Here is a 21,290-nt window from a genome sequence, read left to right on the forward strand (position 1 = left end):
CAAAGATATAAAGAATAGTGTAGTCACTTGAGTGCACATGGTGACATGCACGTAGCTTTCTATAAGACATGCATGAAGTTAGGAGCAGGGCTAATCGGCAATGGCACCCTGCGTGCATGTTCGGGCTCGTAAAATGGACAAGTGGTCCGCGATATAATATACTCCTTCCGTCCCATAATATATATAAAACTTTTGGGTTTGCATTGTGTTTCGCAGAAAAGTAAAACTACGCCTCTAACTGCAAATGGAATGGACTGGCCTATGTTTTTTTTTAGAAAGACTGGGCTATGGGTGGGTGGTAGCTGGCAATGGCATCAGTAGTGAACAAGGCCGACGCGAGCGTCTCACCAAGGTTCCAAGAAGCACGCCAAGGTTCAAAAAGTACTCCAAGATTCAAAGAAGTGTTGCTCGGTATATATATGGAGGGGCACACCAAGGTTCCAAGAAGCACACCAAGCTTGGAAGCAAACAATAAGCCGCAGGAAGCGCCGAGCAGTTGACGGACGGTGAGTGAGTCCCATCTTCATCTTGGGCTTCTTCTTCCTCTGCCTTGCGTATCTTTCTTGCTGACATCTTCCGGTCAGGCTTCGATCCATGGATGCCAAGATGCCTCTTCTGCAGCTTGTGACCCAGGCCAAGAAGCCGATGCCCGCTCGTCCGCTCCAGGATGCTACCCGGCTGGCCAGCGCTTGGGCGCTTGTCAATGCAAGCATCTTCATCGTCTCCTACGGCTTGAGCTCCGCCATCGTCCCTGCACTCTGCCAGGTAGTAATAATTAACTGTGACCCGTGCTCCAGTCTACTACCCCGGCCCCTGGATCATTCTGAGTTCCCGATTGATCTATCATGCGCCAATTTCGTCTTCGTCTTCGTGCAGCTGCCGTGGTGCGATTTATGCAGGGAGGACGCCATGGAACGCGCCCTCTTGATCGGGCTGTGGTGTTGCGTCGCACTGCAGGCGGCCGCGGCGGCGCTGGCTCTGCTTCTTCCGTGCCGCCGCCACTGGATCCGCCGTGCCGTTGCCTACCTCGCCGTCGCGGTCGCCATCGTCGGCCACTGTTTGTTGGCCAGCATCGCCCCCCTCGCCGCCGACGCAGGACTAGGCTTGCTCGTCCCCTTGATCGTCTACGCCGTGGCGGCCCTGGTGCTGCTACTCCCGTGCCGTTGCCGCCGGATCTGCCATGCCCTCGCCTACCTTGCGCTTGCGGTCGCGGTGGCGGCCGTCGTCATCGGCTGCTGTATTTTGGCGAGCTTCGTCCCCATCGCCGTCGACACAGGACTAGGCAGGCTCAGGCTCATCCTTTTGGTCGTCTACGTGGCGGTCATGTTCATCCTTGCGGTGGGCGACCTCAGCTTCCTGGCCCTCCTCATAGGAGGGGAATTCCCATGGGACTGCTGATTGGTCAGCCCCAAGCTCATGCCCATGGATCAGCTCATGAGGTACTCACGTACGTACGTACGTAACGATCGACTTGCGGGGAATATTAATATTGATGTGGTGCACTTCATCGGCCTAGTATTGGACCTTAATAATTTGATGCTGAATTAGCCTGTTATTTGTGTGATCGAGATATGCTATTGAGTTCGTATTATTGATGAACAAGCTACATATATGGAGTCTGCTTTGATGTAGTATTAATTGGACCTTTTCTCTGCACGATCAACGGTATATGCCTAGCTTCGGTATAATTGATGTTGATGATCTTGTTATGCGCCACATTCCTTGCGCCTTAACTGTGCTAAATAAAAATTGTCGACCATAGCAATTTTTGTTCAGTAAGTTACAAGCATATGACTGATGGACTAATTCGCTAGGGTATTAAGTTTTCTTCTCGTTGCCAACATGTTTCATGCATGTGTTGAGAGCTTTGGACTTTTGATCGATGAACTTCGCACGTGTATAGAACGGATTCCCATTCAACTGTGAGTCTCCCACTTTGTTAGAGCAACTAGCTCGGATGCTCTCATAGCAGATTGGTATCATTTCTTTCCTTCAGGGCGGTTAAGGTGGTATGGATGATGGGCGCCCGTGTGCCAGTGTAATTATCTTCGTCACCTTTTTGTTTCCTTGGGCCATTGGAGCGGATGATATGGGTCAAGCTGAACCCACACTCAACAAAGATATAAAGAGCAATCTACAATGGCACGCTAAGTACATGCTCGGGGTTGCAAAACGGACAAGTGGTCCGTGGTAACATACTAATAATAATATACGTATTTTACATACCGGTAGATTGGATTTGTATTGTGTTTCGCATGAACAGAAAAGTATGACTCTGACTAACTACCGGGCAAGTAGTTTACCACCATATACGTGGTCGATGGAGACCAAAAATAAGCCGGTGAATGCGTTCGATTGATCTGGTAAAAAAACAAAAACTACCCGATGATATGTCATGTAAAGTAGAACGCAATTAATGTAACTCACAGCCCAGGTTTTACCCGCTAACGGCGGCATCCAACGTCACGTAAAAGTAAATACATGATGCTGTCGAAATTAATGTTGTGCCACTAGGTGGCATATGCATGCATTATGATTATTTTGATTGCACGAACTAGGCAGTATTGCCGTACGTAATGATTCCACGAGCACAGCAAGTATACCAGTACCGCAAATGGAACGGCCTGGCCCTGTGGCTGTGGCATCGGTAGTGCACGATGCACGCGGACGAGTGAGCTAAAACGAGCTACGGACCCAGGCTTTGGCTGCCCTGTGTGCACTGCCAAAAATGGTATACGCGCTGCCCAGATCACATGCCGCACCGGACCCTCTCCCTCCCTCACATGCTACTCAGTGCAGCTAGCTCAGAGCCTGCGCCTGCTCGAGCTCGACACGTCCGTCGTGGGTGTCTCATTGCAGGGCAGGCTCGCTCGCTCGCCACCGCGTTGCTCCTGCTCGGTACTTCGCACGTGCTAGATGGATATGTTATGGATATGCTGATTATGTAGATGGATATGTTGATGATGATACATTATGACAATGTTGCAGCAAACCACTCATGTCATACAAAATAAAAGAGGATCAAGACTAACTCAATCTCATTGCATCAGAAGATAACTTCACTGATCCATTACGTATTAAGCAAGAGCATACAAAAAACAACTTGGCTTAAACTAGAGCAACTAAACCAGACAGTACATTGCATTTAGATTGGCTGCAACTAAACCAACTAACTAACTTAAGATCTTGCCTGCAACTAAGCCAAGAACAAATATAGTGAAAAGAAACAACACATTGTGAAATTTGGCCCTAATCCCTACAATCTCTGCATTCTTCTCTCTGAGTTGAGTTTGCAGAGACAGAACCATGGCCTCCCTTGTGCCATCATCTTCACTGGGAGTTAGCATTGGAAATTGATCTTCAGATCTAGCAACAGTTGCACCTTTAAGCCTCCAGACTTCATCACACAGATCCCCAATGAGCTCACTCCAAAATTTGGGCAATGGATCATCATGCCATTGCACAAATCCACAGCCACCATTCTATTAACATGCACAAACAAATTTCCAAATATATATCATTTCATATACTATTGCACAGAAGAAAAAGGAAAAAAATTAGGCAAAAAACTACACTCGCCAGAGCATCCATGCAGCTATAGTACCTCCTACCAGGGTTCTGCCTGCTCCAGGAGATCCATCTTGGCGCCTTCCTCGGAGTTGAGCAGTGGCACATCACTGGAGGCTCGTATGCCATTAGGTTCTCACGGTAGCGCACCGGCGAGCGCGACTCCTCCCCCCTCCTTCCTGCGGCTCGACGAAATCCGGGAGCGGACCCGGCACTGGACGACCACGACATCTCTCTCTCCGCCGCCGGCCCCAGTCAGCGCCTCCACGCTGAGATCTCTCCTTCGCTGCGCTCCAAATGGACACCGCGTGGATGAACCTAGTTTCGTTCCCCACTCGCTCGATACAAGCTTGTGCTGTCACTTTAATAGTAGGAGAGGTATCGGTCCCACCTGTCAGAATCCCCAAATGTGGTACTGCATGTTATGTGATGCCCCAATATTGGTACTGACATGCAACAGCTAGCAGCAGTATTGGTACTGACTTGCAACAAGTAACTGCAAATGTGGTACTGATTTGCAAATATTGGTACTGGATTGTGCCAACAGACATTCATAATTCAGGCACTGGCACTGGCAACACATACATACATATTCATCAACAGCAACACATACATATCCAGTAGCAACATCAACAGCAACACCATATATACATATTCAACACCAAAATATGATGCCCCAACTAGAGTACTCCACCTCAAGTTCAACATTACAATAACCATTACTGGATTGTGCCAAAATATGCATCAAGTGGCAACAGCACATCAACATCAACATCAAGTTCAACCAAAATAACACCACATCATTTCAAATTACATGGCTCCTCTTCCCGTGCTAGCAGTGAAGTAGGACATCCATCCAGTGTGTGTACCATCAGTAGCAATGTCAGCATAAGTTGAGGCAGCATATTGCCTGGGGGCACTGAATGGCCTTGGAGCACCTCTTCCAGCTCCTGTGCCAACTCTTCCTCTGCCAGCTCCTCTTCCAGATGGTGGTGGTGTAGTAGAAGTAGCAGCAGCTCTTCCTCTGCCAGCTCCACTTCTTCCAGATGATGGTGGTGTAGGAGCAGAAGCACCAGCTCTCTTGCCTGTCTTGCTGTTGGTGTAGTAGAAGGACCAGCAGCTCTTGGCTGTGAGTTACTTGGAGTAGCCTTGCAAAGAAAAGGAAAACAGTTAATAATGCTAGAGAGGAATGTACAAGAAAGGAAACATTAGTATATTTCAAGGTGAAAAATTATTACCACATGCTTATTCTTCCTCAAAGCTAGCTCAGGCTTCAACTGTTTAAGACAGTTTGTGTACCTATGCCCTTGGAGATCACAATTGCCACATGTTATGGTCCCCATTCTTGAAGTGTCTTTTGGCTTTGGTACTTCAAATTTGCCCTTGATCCTCTTTTCTTTCCTTCTTCCTCTCTTGATTTTGAATGCAGGTGGTTCTATGTCTGGACTAGGGGTCCTTGTCCAATCATGCTCACCAGGCACAGGAAAGATCATTGGTTCATAAGCTGCAACATAAAAATCTTTCTTGAAGAATTTGCTGACATAATCCTCTGGTTTCCTTTTAGCCTTGTTTATTGCAGAGATGGCATGGTTGCAAGGTATGCCACTAAGGTCCCACTTCCTGCATCCACAAGTCTCAAGTTCCAGGTTGACAGCATGTGTTTGCTGCCCACTTGTAACTTGCCATAAGTTGACCCCTGCCTGTATTGGCTTGCAGTATCTGGCCCTCTCCTTCTCAACCTCTAGCTTCTCATTGTAATGAGGTGTTATCTCCCATCTTGCTGCCTTTCCACTCTCTCTGTTCCTGTGCCACCTCACCATCTGCTTATCTTTTATGCCATCGCACATTGTCCTTATAGGTTTTCTCCTAACATCTAGAATGTACTTGTTGAACACCTCAGACAAGTTGTTCACTACCAAGTCAGTCTTGCTGTTTGTGTCAAATGCATGCCTTGCCCATGTTTTTTTGGTATTGCAGTAAGCCACTCCCAAGCTTCCTCACTTTCAGCTCTAAGATCATTCATTGCAATATTAAATTGTGTTCATTGTAGGCATAGCTAGCATTATCCATGCACTTCTTAAGATCTTCACCCCTAAACCCAGCATTTTGGAAATTTGCATATAAATGTCTAAGGCAGAATCTTTGGTTGCAATTTGGAAACACAGCATTCACTGCATTCAGTAACCCCTGACACAAACAATTTAACAAGTCTAAGCTACAAGCTAAAGAAATATGCACCAATCAAACTCTAAGCTACTGTAAACACTTGAGCAAAACAGAATGAAATATGCAAACACATACCTTTTGTCTATCTGACATTATAGTATAAGGTCCAAACTTGCCCACTTCTCCCCCTAGGCAAATTTTCAGTTGGTGTAGAAACCAACACCAACTAGGTGTGTCCTCTTGTCCAACTATGCCAAATGCCAGTGGATATATGTTGTTGTTGCCATCTCTACCAGTGGCAGCAAGGAGTTGAGCACCTGTAGTGAGCTTAATGAAGCATCCATCAACACCTGCATAATCAACATTTCCAAACATTAAATACATTCAAGTGAGATACAATATGGAGTACTCTACAATATGTAAATGGTGCACAAGGTTAAGGAACTAACCAATGAATGGTCTGCACCCATTGAGAAACCCCTCCCTTGCTCCATTCCTGCAAAAGAACATGGCATGGAATCTTGGGCCTGGGTGGGGTATTTTTGCATTTGGTACTGGAGTAACAGTAGTGACTATTACTCTACTCCCAGGGTTTGTGTCCATGATAGTCTGAGCATAGTCTTTAAGCCTAGGATATTGCTTCTTGTGATCTCCTAACACAGCTTCAATAGCTATGTTCTTTGCCCTATATGCCATGCACTTGGGCACATCTACACCATATTTTTCCATGCATGCATCAATTATAGTCTGAATACCAGTAGTTATATCAGATCTAAAGAGATGCTCATATTTCTGTGCTAGCCACTTAGCACTAACCCTGGTGGTCTCAGTAGTACTAGGGCAAGTGTGCTCTAGTCTCATCTTCTTAATTACAAAGGCTTTCTCCCCTTTTATAACTGCTGCCACCATGCATAAAGAACTGGCATTGTTTATCTGTACACTCAACAATTATCCTCTGATCTGAATTCCTGTGATACTTGAAATTCCTAGCCTGAGTAATGTGCAAATTCAACAAAGCATCTCTGAATTCATGTTGATCCCTAAAACACAACTTTAGACATAGTTGTTCATGTGGTTGCTCCATTTTCTCATTGTACCACTTCCTAGCAGACCTTTTCTTTGCCCTACTCTGCCTTTTCTTTGATAGGACAAATGAGATTGGCTGAAAACCATCATCATCACTCTCCCTCAACAACCCCTTCTCTTCTTCATCTGATGATGGTCTGAAATCAGGTTCAACCTCTGGTAGCTTACTGGAATGTGACCTAGTAGTTGGTCCTCTTCTAACTGGCAGCTTCTGCTTCTTTACAGGTACAACTATATTTTCTTCTTCTTCTTCTTCTTCTTCAAAAGTCCTATCTTCCTCTACCTCAAAAGGGTCCTCAACTTCAGTGTCACCCTCATAATGCAGCACTGGTTCCTCATCTGATTGCTCATCATCTGATTCTTCCTCTTGTACTTCTAACTCTCTCTGTCTCTTCCCCTCTTCCACCTCTACATCTTCATCATCACACATATAATTAGGCTCACTTCCAATTTGACCATCCTCATCAGAGGCAGAAGCATCACTGTCCTCATATACCTCATATCCTTGATATCCCTCTTCTTCTTCTTCCAAAATAGCTTTCAACTTGGCATTTGCATTCCTGCTTTCTTGTGTGCAACCAACAGGAGGATGGGGTGTGCTAGAGCTGCTACGTTGACTCTCAAAAACTACTCCTTGCTGATCAACAGCTAAGACAGAAGGCTCACTAAGATCATAAACAACAGGCTCTTGGTACACAACAGTGGACAAATCTGGCCTTTCACATTGCTGCAACTCAAAATCTCTATCAGGGGGTGGACAAGCCCTAACTAGCAAATTAAGCTCCAATTTGTCCTGGATCTTCCTCTTTATCATCTGTAATTCTGCATGACTGTCTACCAAATCCAGCCCTTTCTCTCCTAAAGATGGATTTTCAATGTGATACAAACAATCATATGCATTAAATCCTTGGGTTTCCATCACTGCAACCAAATTCAGATAAGTAATATCTGAACTACAAAGCTTCATCTCCAATGGTTCTCTTGCATCAAAATGGATCCTTACTTGCCAAATGTCTTCATCCAAACTACAGAACAAATTCAATTTCATGTATTCATTACCATAACTCTAAATTTGGAGAGCAACAGTACAATACAGAACATGAATCAATGTAGCTACGACCATTTCAGCACAATAGCAAATTCAAGGAAAAATACAAGGACAAAATACTTCAATTACTCAAACCCTAATCCCATATTGTTACTGTAATTGAACTACTTTGATAGTGCACTACACTAGGTTGCTAGGTTACTGTAATTGTCCTACAGTGCTCACAGAAGATGAACAAACCCTAATCCCCAACTGGATAAATGATGACCCACGAGTATAGGGGATCTATCGTAGTCCTTTCGATAAGTAGGAGTGTCGAACCCAACGAGGAGCAGAAGGAAATGATAAGCGGTTTTCAGCAAGGTATTCTCTGCAAGCACTGAAATTATAGGTAACAGATAGTTTTGTGATAAGGTAATTTGTAACGAGCAACAAGTAACAAAAGTAAATAAAGTGCAGCAAGGTGGCCCAATCCTTTTTGTAACAAAGGACAAGCCTGGACAAACTCTTATATAGAGAAAAGCGCTCCCGAGGACACATGGGAATTGTCGTCAAGCTAGTTTTCATCACGTTCATATGATTCGCGTTCGGTACTTTGATAATTTGATATGTGGGTGGACCGGTGCTTGGGTGCTGTCCTTACTTGGACAAGCATCCCACTTATGATTAACTCCTATTGCAAGCATCCGTGACTACAAAAGAAGTATTAAGCTAAACCTAACCATAACATGAAACATATGGATCCAAATCAGCCCCTTACGAAGCAACGCATAAACTAGGGTTTAAGCTTCTGTCACTCTAGCAACCCATCACCTACTTATTACTTCCCAATGCCTTTCTCTAGGCCCAAATAATGGTGAAGTGTCATGTAGTCGACGTTCACATGACACCACTAGAGGAGAGACAACATACATCTCATCAAAATATCGAACGAATACCAAATTCACATGACTACTAATAGCAAGACTTCTCCCATGTCCTCAGGAACAAACGTAACAACTCACAAAGCATATTCATGTTCATAATCAGAGGAGTATTAATATGCATATAGGATCTGAACATATGATCTTCCACCAAATAAACCTACAAGTACCAATCTCAGACTTAGAGACAAGAATTGGATACAAGAGATGAACTAGGGTTTGAGAGGAGATGGTGCTGGTGAAGATGTTGGTGGAGATTGGCCCCCTCCCGATGAGAGGAGCGTTGGTGATGACGATGGTGATGATTTCCCCCTCCCAGAGGGAAGTGTCCCCGGCAGAACAGCTCCGCCAGAGCCCTAGATTGGTTCCGCCAAGGTTCCGCCTCGTGGCGGTGGAGTCTCGTCCCGAAAGCTTGCTTATGATTTTTCTTCGGACGAAAGACTTCATATAGCATAAGATGGGCACCGGAGGGCCACCAGGGGGCCCACGAGGCAGGGGGACGCGCCTAGGGGGGTAGGGCGCGCCCCCACCCTCGTGCCCAGGGTGTGGGTCCCCTCTAGCATTTTCTTCGCTCAGTATTTTTTATTATTTTGAAAAATAACTTCCGTGGAGTTTCAGGACTTTTGGGGCTATGCTGAATAGGTCTCTAATATTTGCTCCTTTTTCAGCCCAGAATTCCAGCTGTCGGCATTCTCTCTCTTTATGTAAACCTTGTAAAATAAGAGAGAATAGGCATAAGTATTGTGACATAATGTGTAATAACAGCCCATAATGCAATAAATATCAATATAAAAGCATGATGCAAAATGGACATATCAACTCCCCCAAGCTTAGACCTCGCTTGTCCTCAAGCGGAAGCCGATAACGATAAATATGTCCACATGCTTAGAGATAGAGGTGTCGATAAAATAAAATACGGACATGAGGGCATCATGATCATTCTTATACAGCAACATATATGGATATTGTCATATGATTTCTTATGCTCAAGTAACAATCTATTCACAATGCAAAGTATGAATCAGAAACTTCATTGAGAACTAACAAACTATAATGTCAGTCATTGAAGCAATTGCAATTTATCATAACATCAGAAAGTGTCTATGTAAGAGCTTTTTAGCAAGTCCACATACTCAACTATCATTTAGTCTTTCACAATTGCTAACACTCACGAAATACTTGTGGTTACAGAGTTTTATCGGACATAGAGAAAGATAGGGGCTTATAGTTTCGCCTCCCAACCTTTTACCTCAAGGGTAATGTCAACAATAATAGTTCATGCTAACTTACATCCAATTAGATATATATATCAGGATCTTTCCAACACAATGTACTTGCCAAAGGATAAAATATAAAAAGGAAAGGTGAAGATCACCATGACTCTTGCATAAGGGTAAGAGGTAAAAGTAAAAGATAGGCCCTTCACAGAGGGAAGCAGAGGTTGTCATGCGCTTTCATGGTTTGATGCACGAAATCTTAATGCAAAAGAACGTCACTTTATATTGCCACTTGTGATGTGGACCTTTATTATGCAGTCCGTCGCTTTTATTTCTTCCATATCACAAGATCGTATAAAGCTTATTTTCTCCCACACTAATAAGTCATACATATTTAGAGAGCAATTTTTATTGCTTGCACCGATGACAACTTACTTGAAGGACCTTACTCAATCCATAGGTAGATATGGTGGACTCTCATGGCAAAACTGGGTTTAAGGGTATTTGGAAGCACAAGTAGTATCTCTACTTGGTGCAAGGAATTTTGGCTAGCATGAGGGAGAAAGGCAAACTCAACATGTTGGATGATCCGTGACAATATACTTTATTTTAGATGTAAGAAAACATAACCCATTACATTGTCTTCCTTGTCCAACATCAACTCTTTAGCATGTCATATTTTAATGAGTGCTCACAATCATAAAAGATGTCCAAGATAGTATATTTATATGTGAAACCTCTCTTTCTTTATTACTTCCTATTAATTGCAACAATGACCAATACTATGTTTGTCCACTCTCAACAATTTTTAATCATCATACTCTTTCTATGTGAAGTCATTACTCTCCATAAGATCAATATGATCTCTTTATTTCTTTTTATTCTTTCCCTTTTCTTTTATTCCCTCAAGATCATAGCAAGATAATCAAGCCCTTGACTCAACACTAATCTTTATTATATATAGCTCACGGACTCGATTACATAGAGGAATCATAAAGCAAAACTCAAAACTAAATCATACTAAAATTTATTCTACTAGATCAAGATATTACTAAAAGGATCGAACTAAGAAAAACGGTAAAGATACGAGTGTGATGGTGATACGATACCGGGGCACCTCCCCCAAGCTTGGCAGTTGCCAAGGGGAGTGCCCATACCCATATGATTATGTCTCCCTTGCTGGTGATGATGGGTAGTCACACATCGAGCGTAAGAGATCCTCCAACTTGCGGATAATGCCCTTGAGTGCAACGATATGCCCCTTCAACAAAATATTTTCACGTGTGAGATACTTGTTTTGTATACGAGCTAACTCAATCATCTTGAAAGCTTCGATCTCAGTTGGGGTAAGAATATTGTGATCAAGTTGAAGGATGTCTTCTGTTGCCGGAACTTGGTCCTCCGTGGCCTTCTTGATCCCTTCATCCTTGTTGATCTCCATGGGTTCTTCCCTCTTCAGCTCTATCTTCATGAGCCAAGCATCGTTGTCACCATTGTTGGAGGAGGGGGATGACATGATGCCTGGCTTTGACAATCCTGACAGAAAACAGAGGATATTTGCGTGATACAGGAGTCAAAACCTTTGGGAGATTATATAATGAATTTTTACCAACCAAAATAGGTATCATGCAAGAAAACGGAGTCCGGAGAGTACACGAGGTGCCCACGAGGTAGGGGGTGCGCCCAGGGGGGTAGGGCGCTCCTCCCACCCTCGTGGATGCCTCGTGTCCTTCCCGGACTGCTTCTTATTTTCCTGTTTTCTTAAATATTCCAAAACGGAGAGAAATTGCCATTAGAACTGATTTGGAGTCGGTTTACTTACCGTACCACGTACCTATTCCTTTTCGGGGTCTGAAACGTTCTGGAAAGTGTCCCTTATGTGTTCCTCCGGGGTTACGATTTCAATAATATTAGTTTCAACATTTATAGGATTACCTGAGATATAATGTTTGATTCTTTGACCGTTCACCACCTTTGGATTTGTGCCTTCGAAGTTGTTGATTTTTATGGCACCGGAACGATAGACCTCCTCGATAACGTAAGGACCTTCCCATTTAGAGAGAAGTTTTCCTGCAAAAAATCTTAAACGAGAGTTGTATAGCAACACATATTCACCTACATTAAACTCAAGCTTTTGTATCCTTTTGTCATGCCATCTTTTAACTTTTTCTTTAAACAACTTGGCATTTTCATAGGCTTGAGTTCTCCACTCATCAAGTGAGCTAATGTCAAATAACCTCTTCTCACCGGCAAGTTTGAAATCATAATTGAGCTCTTTAATAGCCCAATATGCCTTATGTTCTAGTTCGAGAGGTAAGTGACATGCTTTTCCATAAACCATTTTATACGGAGACATACCCATAGGATTTTTATATGCAGTTCTATAGGCCCATAATGCATCATCAAGTTTCTTAGACCAATTCTTTCTAGATCTATTAACAGTCTTTTGCAAAATTAATTTGAGTTCTCTATTACTCAATTCCACTTGACCGCTAGACTGTGGGTGATAAGGGGATGCAATTCTATGATTAACATCATATTTAGCAAGCATCTTACGAAAAGCACCATGAATAAAATGTGAACCACCATCGGTCATTAAATATCTAGGGACTCCAAACCTCGGAAAAATAACTTCTTTAAGCATCTTAATAGAAGTGTTATGATCAGCACTACTAGTTGGAATAGCTTCTACCCACTTAGTAACGTAATCAACAGCAACTAAAATATGTGTATATCCATTAGAGGCAGGAAACGGTCCCATATAATCGAAGACCCAAACATCAAATGGTTCAATAACAAGTGAATAATTCATAGGCATTTCTTGACGTCTACTAATATTATCAATTCTTTGACATTCATCGCAAGATAAGACAAACTTACGAGCATCCTTGAAGAGAGTAGGCCAATAAAAACCGGATTGCAATACCTTGTGTGCAGTTCTATCTCCAGCGTGGTGTCCTCCATAAGCCTCGGAGTGACACTTGCATAGGATCTATTCCTGTTCATGCTCAAGTACACAACGTCTAATAACACCATCTACTCCTTCTTTATAAAGATGTGGGTCATCCCAGAAGTAATGTCTTAAATCATAGAAAAACTTTTTCTTTTGCTGGTATGTGAAACTAGGTGGTATAAATTTAGCAACAATGTAATTAGCATAATCAGCATACCATGGAGCAGTACGAGAAGCATTTATGACATTCAGTTGTTCATCAGGAAAGCTATCATCAATAGGTAGTGGGTCATCAAGAACATTCTCTAACCTAGACAAGTTGTCTGCAACGGGGTTCTCAGCTCCCTTTCTATCAATAATATGCAAATCAAATTCTTGTAGCAAGAGAACCCATCTAATAAGTCTAGGTTTAGCATCTTTCTTTTTCATAAGATATTTATTAGAAGCGTGATCAGTGTGAATAGTTACTTTAGAATCAATAATATAAGGTCTAAACTTATCACAAGCAAATACAACTGCTAAGAATTATTTTTCAGTAGTAGCATAATTTCTCTGGGCACTATCTAGAGTTTTACTAGCATATTGAATAACTTTAATTTCTTATCAACTCTTTGCCCTAGAACAGCACCTACAGCATAATCACTAGCATCACACATAATTTCAAAGGGTAAATTCCAATCAGGTGGCTGAACAATAGGTGCAGAAATCAACGCTTTCTTAAGTATTTCAAATGCTTCTACACAATCACCATCAAAGACAAAAGGAATACCTTTTTTGTAATAGATTGGTCAGAGGCCGAGAAATTTTTGAGAAGTCCTTAATGAACCTATAAAAACCGGCATGACCAAGGAAGCTTCTTATACCTTTAATGTCCTTGGGACATGGCATCTTTTCAATAACATCAACTTTGGCTTTATCAACTTCAATGCCTCTTTCAGAAATTTGTGCCACAAGACAATACCCTCATTAACCATAAAGTGGCACTTCTCCCAATTTAAGACAATGTTAGTTTCTTCACATCTCTGCAAAACTCGATCAAGGTTGCTCAAGCAATCATCAAAAGAGGATCCATAAACGGAGAAATCGGCCATGAAAACCTCACAAATCTTTTCACAAAAATCAGAGAATATAGCCATCATGCATCTTTGAAAGGTAGCAGGTGCATTACATAAACCAAAAGGCATACGTCTATAAGCAAAAGTACCGAAAGGGCAAGTAAATGTGGTCTTAGCTTGATCATCAGCTGACACGGGTATTTGAGAGAAACCAGAATAACCATCTAGAAAGCAAAAGTGTGTATGTTTGGATAATCTCTCTAGCATTTGATCAATAAAAGGTAAGAGGTAATGATCTTTTTTAGTAGCTTTATTTAATTTGCAGAAATAAATTACCATCCTATAACCTGTAATAATTCTTTGCGGAATCAATTCATCTTTATCATTAGGAACGACAGTAATACCTCCCTTCTTAGGGACACAATGGACATGACTTACCCACTGACTATCAGCAACGGGATAGATTATACTTGCCTCAAGGAGCTTTAATATTTCCTTTCTTACCACTTATTTCATCTTAGGATTCAGCCGTCGTTGGTGATCAATAACGGGTTTGGCGTCTTTCTCCAAATTTATTTTGTGTTGACATAGAGTGGGACTAATGCCCTTAAGGTCATCAAGAGTATATCCAATAGCAGCATGGTGCTTCTTCAGAGTTTTCAATAATTTTTCTTCCTCCTTCTCTGAAAGGTTAGCACTAATAATAACAGGATATATCTTCTTTTCATCAAGATAAGCATATTTAAGAGTGTCAGGCAATGGTTTAAGATCAAACACGGGATCACCCTTGGGTGGAGGAAGATCCCCTAAGATTTCAATAGGCAAGTTGTTTTTCATAATAGGACCCTGTTTAAAGAACACTTCATCTATATCCCTTCTTTCATTCATAAACATATCATTTTCATTGTCTAGCAAATATTGTTCTAAAGGATCACTAGGAGGTACGACAATAGAAGCAAGACCAATAATTTCATCTTTACTAGGTAATTCCTCTTCACGGTGTTGTCTACGAAATTTAGAGAAATTAAACTCCTGAGACATATCACCCAAACCAATAGTAACAACATCCTTTTCGCAGTCTATCCTAGCATTAACAATGTTAAGAAGGGTCTACCAAATATAATGGGACAAAAGCTATCTTGTGGGGAACCAAGAACAAGAAAATCAGCAGGATATTTAGCCTTCCCACACAAGACTTCAACATCTCTAACAATCCCAATCGGTGATATAGTATCTCTATTGGCAAGCTTAATGGTAACATCAATATCTTCTATCTCAGCAGGTGCAATATCATGCATAATTTCTTTGTATAAAGAAATAGGTATTGCACTAACACTAGCACCCATATCACACAAGCCATGATAACAATGATCTCCTATTTTAACAGAAATAACAGGCATGCCTACCACAGGTCTATGTTTATCTTTAGCACTCGGTTTAGCAATTCTAGCAGTCTCATCACAGAAGTAAATAACATGCCCATTGATATTATCAGCCAAGAGGTCTTTAACAATAGCAATATTAGGTTCAACTTTAACTTGCTCAGGAGGTGTATAAGTTCTAATATTACTTTTACAAACCGCAGTTCAAGCTTTAGCATGATCCTTTATCCTAACAGGAAAAGGTGGTTTCTCAACATAAGCAGTAGGAACAATAGGATCATTATAAGTGATAATCTTTTCTTCAACTTTAATAGGTGCAACTACTTTTACTTCTATGGGAGGATGATATTTAAACTACTTCTCCTTAGGGAGATCAACATGAGCAGCAAAAGATTCACAAAAAGAAGCTACTATCTTAGAGTCAAGTCCATATTTAGTGCTAAATTTACGGAAAACATCGGTATCCATAAAAGATTTAACACAATCAAACTTAGGTGTTATACCTGACTCCTTACCTTCGTTGAGATCCCAATCTTCAGAGTTGCATTTAATTCTTTCCAATAAATCCCATTTGAATTCAATAGTCTTACTATTGCTATTTTTATTTATTTTAATAAAGTTTATTTATTTTACTTTATTAAAGTTTATTTTGTTTCTACTTATTTATTTTATTAAAGTTTATTCTATTTTGTTTATACTTATTTATTTTATTAAATTTTAATTTATTTTATTTTGTTTCTACTTATTTATTAAATTTTATTTTGTTTCTTTCTGCTTTTCATGTTTTGAACAGAAAATACTTATAATACTAGAGGTTTATAAAAGCTTTTTAGTTTATTCCTTTTGCTATTAGAGTTTTATAAAAGTTTTTTAGTTGATTTTCTTTTTGCTATTAAAGAATATTATAGTTTTGTTTTAGTTGATCATAACAGAATATTTTAATTGATTATTTTTTAGCTAAATGATGTGGCTTTTTAGTTGATCAGTGTTTCATACGGAAACTTATCTGTTACAAAGAGATTTCATTTTTTTAAACTTATTTGAACTCCAGACCTTTTGTGTGTTCAAAATGCACCATTCAAAGCCACATCATCAATTTTCAACCCTTTCTGACTTCATTTGTTATTTTTCATGCACTTACTGATTTTTTTTAGCTATAAGACCCTGAAATTCAAAAGCATTTCAAATGAACTCTGAAAAGGTTGAAAGTTGGCATGGTATCATCATTTCATCCACATAGCATGTGTTAAAAAGTTGAGAGGGTTACGGCAAAAACTAGATGCACTTCGTGTACAAAATGGACAGTCTCTTTCGAAGTATCAGGGTTTCACACGAAAACTCATCTGTTACAAGGGATTTGATTTTTTAAACTTATTTGAACTCCAGACTTTTTGTGTGTTCAAAATGCACCATTCAAAGCCACATCATCAGTTTTCAACCCTTTTTGACTTCATTTGTTATTTTTCATGCATTTACTAATTTTTTTTGAGCTATAAGACCCTGAAATTCAAAAGCATTTCAAATGAACTCTGAAAAGGTTGAAAGTTGGCATGATATCATCATTTCACCCACATAGCATGTGCTAAAAAGTTGAGAGGGTTAGGGCATGGACAACACATAAAACCATTCTGCTTGTTTGCCTCAGCCACTTCGACAAACATAATTATGTGTGTCTGTCACCATACATCCATTGCCGGTTCATCTGCATGCATTATATATTATTATGTGTGTCAAAAACCATTACAGGTTCACATGGATACACTAGTAGAAAACAGGGCTTTCGTTCGGGCATGGCAAGCCCATTAGTCCCGGTTCAGTTACGAACTGGGACCCATGGGGGCATTCGTCCCGGTTCGTGAGCCCTGGGGGCCGGCCGGGGCCTCGTGGGCATTGGTCCCGGTTCGTATGGAACAATTTGTCCCGGTTCGAGGCACGAACCGGGACTAATGGGCCTCGCTCCTGGCCCACAACCATTGGTCCCGGTTCTTGGCTTGAACCGGGACAGAAGGCCCAGATTTAGTACCGGTTCTAGCCACGAACCGAGAGAAATGAGCTGCCTATATATACCCCATCGCCGCAGCAGAGCACTCCACAGTGCTCTATTTTTTCTGGCCGTCGAGGGGAGGGCATTTGGGTGCTTTAGCTCACCTCCTATGCACATGAGGTGTTCGATGAAATGTCTGAGCCACACTAGTTAATCTTTCTCCTCTCGAAACTCGACCTCCGAGCTCCATTTTCCCCGAGATTTGTCTAGGTTTAGCGGTCCGTCACGTCCCGTCCCCGTCTTCACCGCCGTCGATCGCCCATGCCGATCTCGTCGCCAGCACCACCGTGGTGAGCCTCTTGTTCTTATCTTCTTTCTGAAAGAAAAAAAATTCTTACTTCAGATAGATACTTGTCTAATTTTGTTACTTTTATTATTCCTTCTTATTATATAGTGCGATGGTTTTGGTATCCGCCCCCGTCGGCCCTCGTCCTGTCTATGATTCGGATGTGGTATATATTATCTTTTTATAACTATTTGGTTCATTTATTGTTTATGACAATTATGCCGACCAACGTGACATAGATTTTATTTATCTAGGAGGTGGTTGAACCGGAAATTCCAACCGACCCTATTGTCTAGAGGTTAAATTTAGTTGAAGAAGAAAACAATTACTTGAAGGAAAAAATAAAAAAATGAGGAGGAGAATATGATATTGGAGTTGCATGTTGCGGATGTCGTCGATGATCGCAAGATCAAGATGGATGCAATGCGGTTGAAGATTAGAAAGATTAGAAAATATGCCATTCATACCGAGGCTTGGTATCATTATGCAGTTGGATCAATTGTTACCTTGGTTTGCGATTATGATCGTATTTGTTGTTGCATTGAAATGTTTTACATAATTTCAATGTATGGTTTAATAGATGCTCTAGAGAGCTATATATATGTTGTTCAATGAGAACTATGTATGTACTTTGGTTTTAATGTGATGATGAACTTCTGTTAATTTGGTCACTTATCTATTCATGAGAGCTATATGTTATCTTCAATTTCAGGGTCTTATAGCTCAAAATAATCAGTAAATGCATGAAAAATAACAAATGAAGTCAGAAAGGGTTGAAAATTGTTGTTGTGGCTTTGAATGGTGCATTTTGAACACAGAAAAACTATGGAGTTCAAGTAAGTTCAAAAAAAAATGAAATCCCTTTGTAGCAGACGAGTTTCCGTATGAAACCCTGATACTTCGAAAGAGATTGTCCGTTTTGTACACGAAGTGCATCCAGTTTTTGCTGTAACCCTCTCTACGTTCTTGCACATGCTATGTGGGTGAAATGATGATACCATGCCAACTTTTAACCTTTTCATAGTTGATTTGAAATGCTTTTCAATTTCAGGGTTTTATAGCTCAAAGTAATCAGTAAATGCATGAAAAATAACAAATGAAGTCAGAAAGGGTTGAAAATTGATGATGTGGCTTTGAATGGTGCATTTTGAACACAGAAAAACTATGGAGTTCAAGTAAGTTCCAAAAAATGAAATCTCTTTGTAACCGACGAGTTTCCGAATGAAACCCTGATACTTCGAAAGAGATTGTCCGTTTTGTACACGAAATGCATCCAGTTTTTGCCGTAACCCTCTCTACTTTCTTGCACATGCTATGTGGGTGAAATGATGATACCATGCCAACTTTCAACCTTTTCAGACTTCATTTCTAGTGCTTTTCAATTTTAGGGTCTTATAGCTCAAAATAAACAATAAATGTATGGAAAATAACAAATATCATAAAAAATAAATAAGTAATTAGAAACAGAATAAAATAAACTTTAACAAAATATATAAGTAGAAACAAAACAAAATAAACTTTAATAACATAAATAAAATTTATTAAACTAAAATTATCAACGTATTTTCTGTTCAAAACATTATAAGCAACCTCTAGTATTACTGAAACTAAAATTATATAAAATTGATGCAACTAAAATATCAAAGTTTTTTCTGTTCAAAATCATTAAAAGCAAAAAGAATTTTCATAAAGAAATTTTTTTTGTTAGAAACTTTAATAGCAAAAATAATTATCATAAAATAAATAAGTAATTAGAAACAAAATAAAATAAAATAAATAAGTATTTTGTTGTAAGTAGAAACAAAATAAAATAAATAAAGCAAAAAAGAAAAGAAATAAACTGGGAAAAAATAAAAACGCCACCTACTGGGCCACCACGGCCTGAATACGACTAGAAACCCACCCATGGGCCAGGATTCAGGCCCATAGAAGGCCCAATAGGCCCACAGGCAGATACAGTGTGTTTAGGCCCGAAAGCCTGCATTTGAGAGGAGCTCGAGAGGGCAGCGGGAGTGGGGCTTATAAACCAATCTCGAGTTCCCTCAGCTAGCGAGGTGGGACTAAACTTTCGTGCCGCGATGTGGGCAGCACAAGGCCTTTAGTCCCGGTTGGTGCCACCAACCGGTACTAAAGGCATACATTGGTACCGGTTCGTGGCACCAACCGGTACCAATGCCCACCCTTTAGTCCTGGTTTGTGCCACCAACCGGGACCAAAGGCCTCTGCGCCCTTTGGGCTGCTGAAAAGAGGCCTTTGGTCCTGGTTGGTGGCACCAACCGGGACTGAAGGTGGGCTTTGGTACCGGTTCGTGCCACGAACCGGGACTAAAGCTTTTCATATATAAGCCAGCACTTAGCATTTTTTTCAGATTTCATCGCCAGTTGCCGCCCGACGACGCCGACCTCCTCGACGCTGCCAGGCTGCCCCGCCGCCGTCGCCGTCGCCCGTGCCCCCGAGCCCACGCCGACGCCGTCCGCCGCCCTCGAGCCCACGCCGTCGCCGGCCGCGCCCCTGCGCCACGCCCCGACGCCGTCCCGCCCCGCCCCGACGCCGTCGCCGCCCCGCGCCGCCCCTGCCCCGACGCTTCCTCCTCGTCGCCGTCGCCGCGCACCCTGTGAGCGCCGCCCCGATCCCCTCCTCCTCCTCCTTCCTGTAATGGCCGCCGCCGCTGCTGCCGCGCCGCCGCGCCCCCTAGCTATTATATATGTGTAGTTTAGATTTGTAATTTAGTTGTATTAATTTGGATGTGTAGTTAATTTAGTTGGTGTAATTTAGATGTATTAATTTAGATGTGTAGTTTAGATTTTTTTTGGTGATATTATTATTGAATATGCAAATGTTTGTATGTTCATATATATGCAAAGAATATATCAATTTTTTCATAGAATTTTTATGGTTTTTTTCTGTTGTAATTTTGTTCATAGAATTTTTATGATTTTTTTGTTCATAGAATTTTCTTTGTCAATTTATGTATATGTTCATATTGTGTAGGAATCTGAAAATTGTGTATGATCAAAGTCATTTATGTATGTTCATATTTAGAAGAAAAAGAAGGAGAGAAAAAAGGAAAATAAGAAGAGGAAGAAGGAGAAGAGGAAGAAGAAGAAGAAGAAGAAGAAGAAGAAGAAGAAGAAGAAGAAGAAGAAGAGAGGAAGAAGAGGAGAAATAAATAAGAAGATGAAAAAGAAGAAAAAAAAGAGTAGAAGAAGAAGGAATAGAGGAGAAGAAGAAGAAATAGAATAATATATTATTCTATTTTTTCTTCTTCTCTATTCCTTCTTCTTCTCCTCTTTTTTTCTTCGATCTCCTCCTCTATTCCTTTCTTCTTCTCCTCTTTTTTTCTTCTTCTTCCTCTTCTTTTTTTATCGGGTATGTCGTTGTCGACATACGTACCCCCCTCCCCGATAACTTTTAGTAAGTACTACTTAGAAAGTGTTTAATAGAATTAGTTAGAAAAATAATAGAACTAGTTAAACTAGCTAGTTTATTTTTAGTAAGTACTACTTTATTCTATTTATAGTAAGGAAATTAATAGAACTAGTTTGTTTTTTTAGTTAAAGCAA

The 21,290-nt window shown here is 41.0% G+C and overlaps 1 protein-coding gene across 1 annotated transcript; it reads left to right on the forward strand.

Annotated features, from left to right (window-relative positions):
- Positions 1-279: 279 nt before the first annotated feature.
- On the forward strand, positions 280-1,606 carry LOC109771567 (uncharacterized). Its single transcript, XM_073496338.1, has 2 exons — positions 280-765; positions 877-1,606. The coding sequence occupies exons 1-2, from the start codon at positions 595-597 to the stop codon at positions 1,396-1,398; spliced, it is 693 nt and encodes a 230-aa protein (XP_073352439.1). The 5' UTR covers positions 280-594; the 3' UTR covers positions 1,399-1,606.
- Positions 1,607-21,290: the final 19,684 nt, after the last annotated feature.

This window comes from Aegilops tauschii, chromosome 1, assembly GCF_002575655.3.
Source record: "Aegilops tauschii subsp. strangulata cultivar AL8/78 chromosome 1, Aet v6.0, whole genome shotgun sequence".
Lineage (NCBI taxonomy): Eukaryota > Viridiplantae > Streptophyta > Magnoliopsida > Poales > Poaceae > Aegilops > Aegilops tauschii.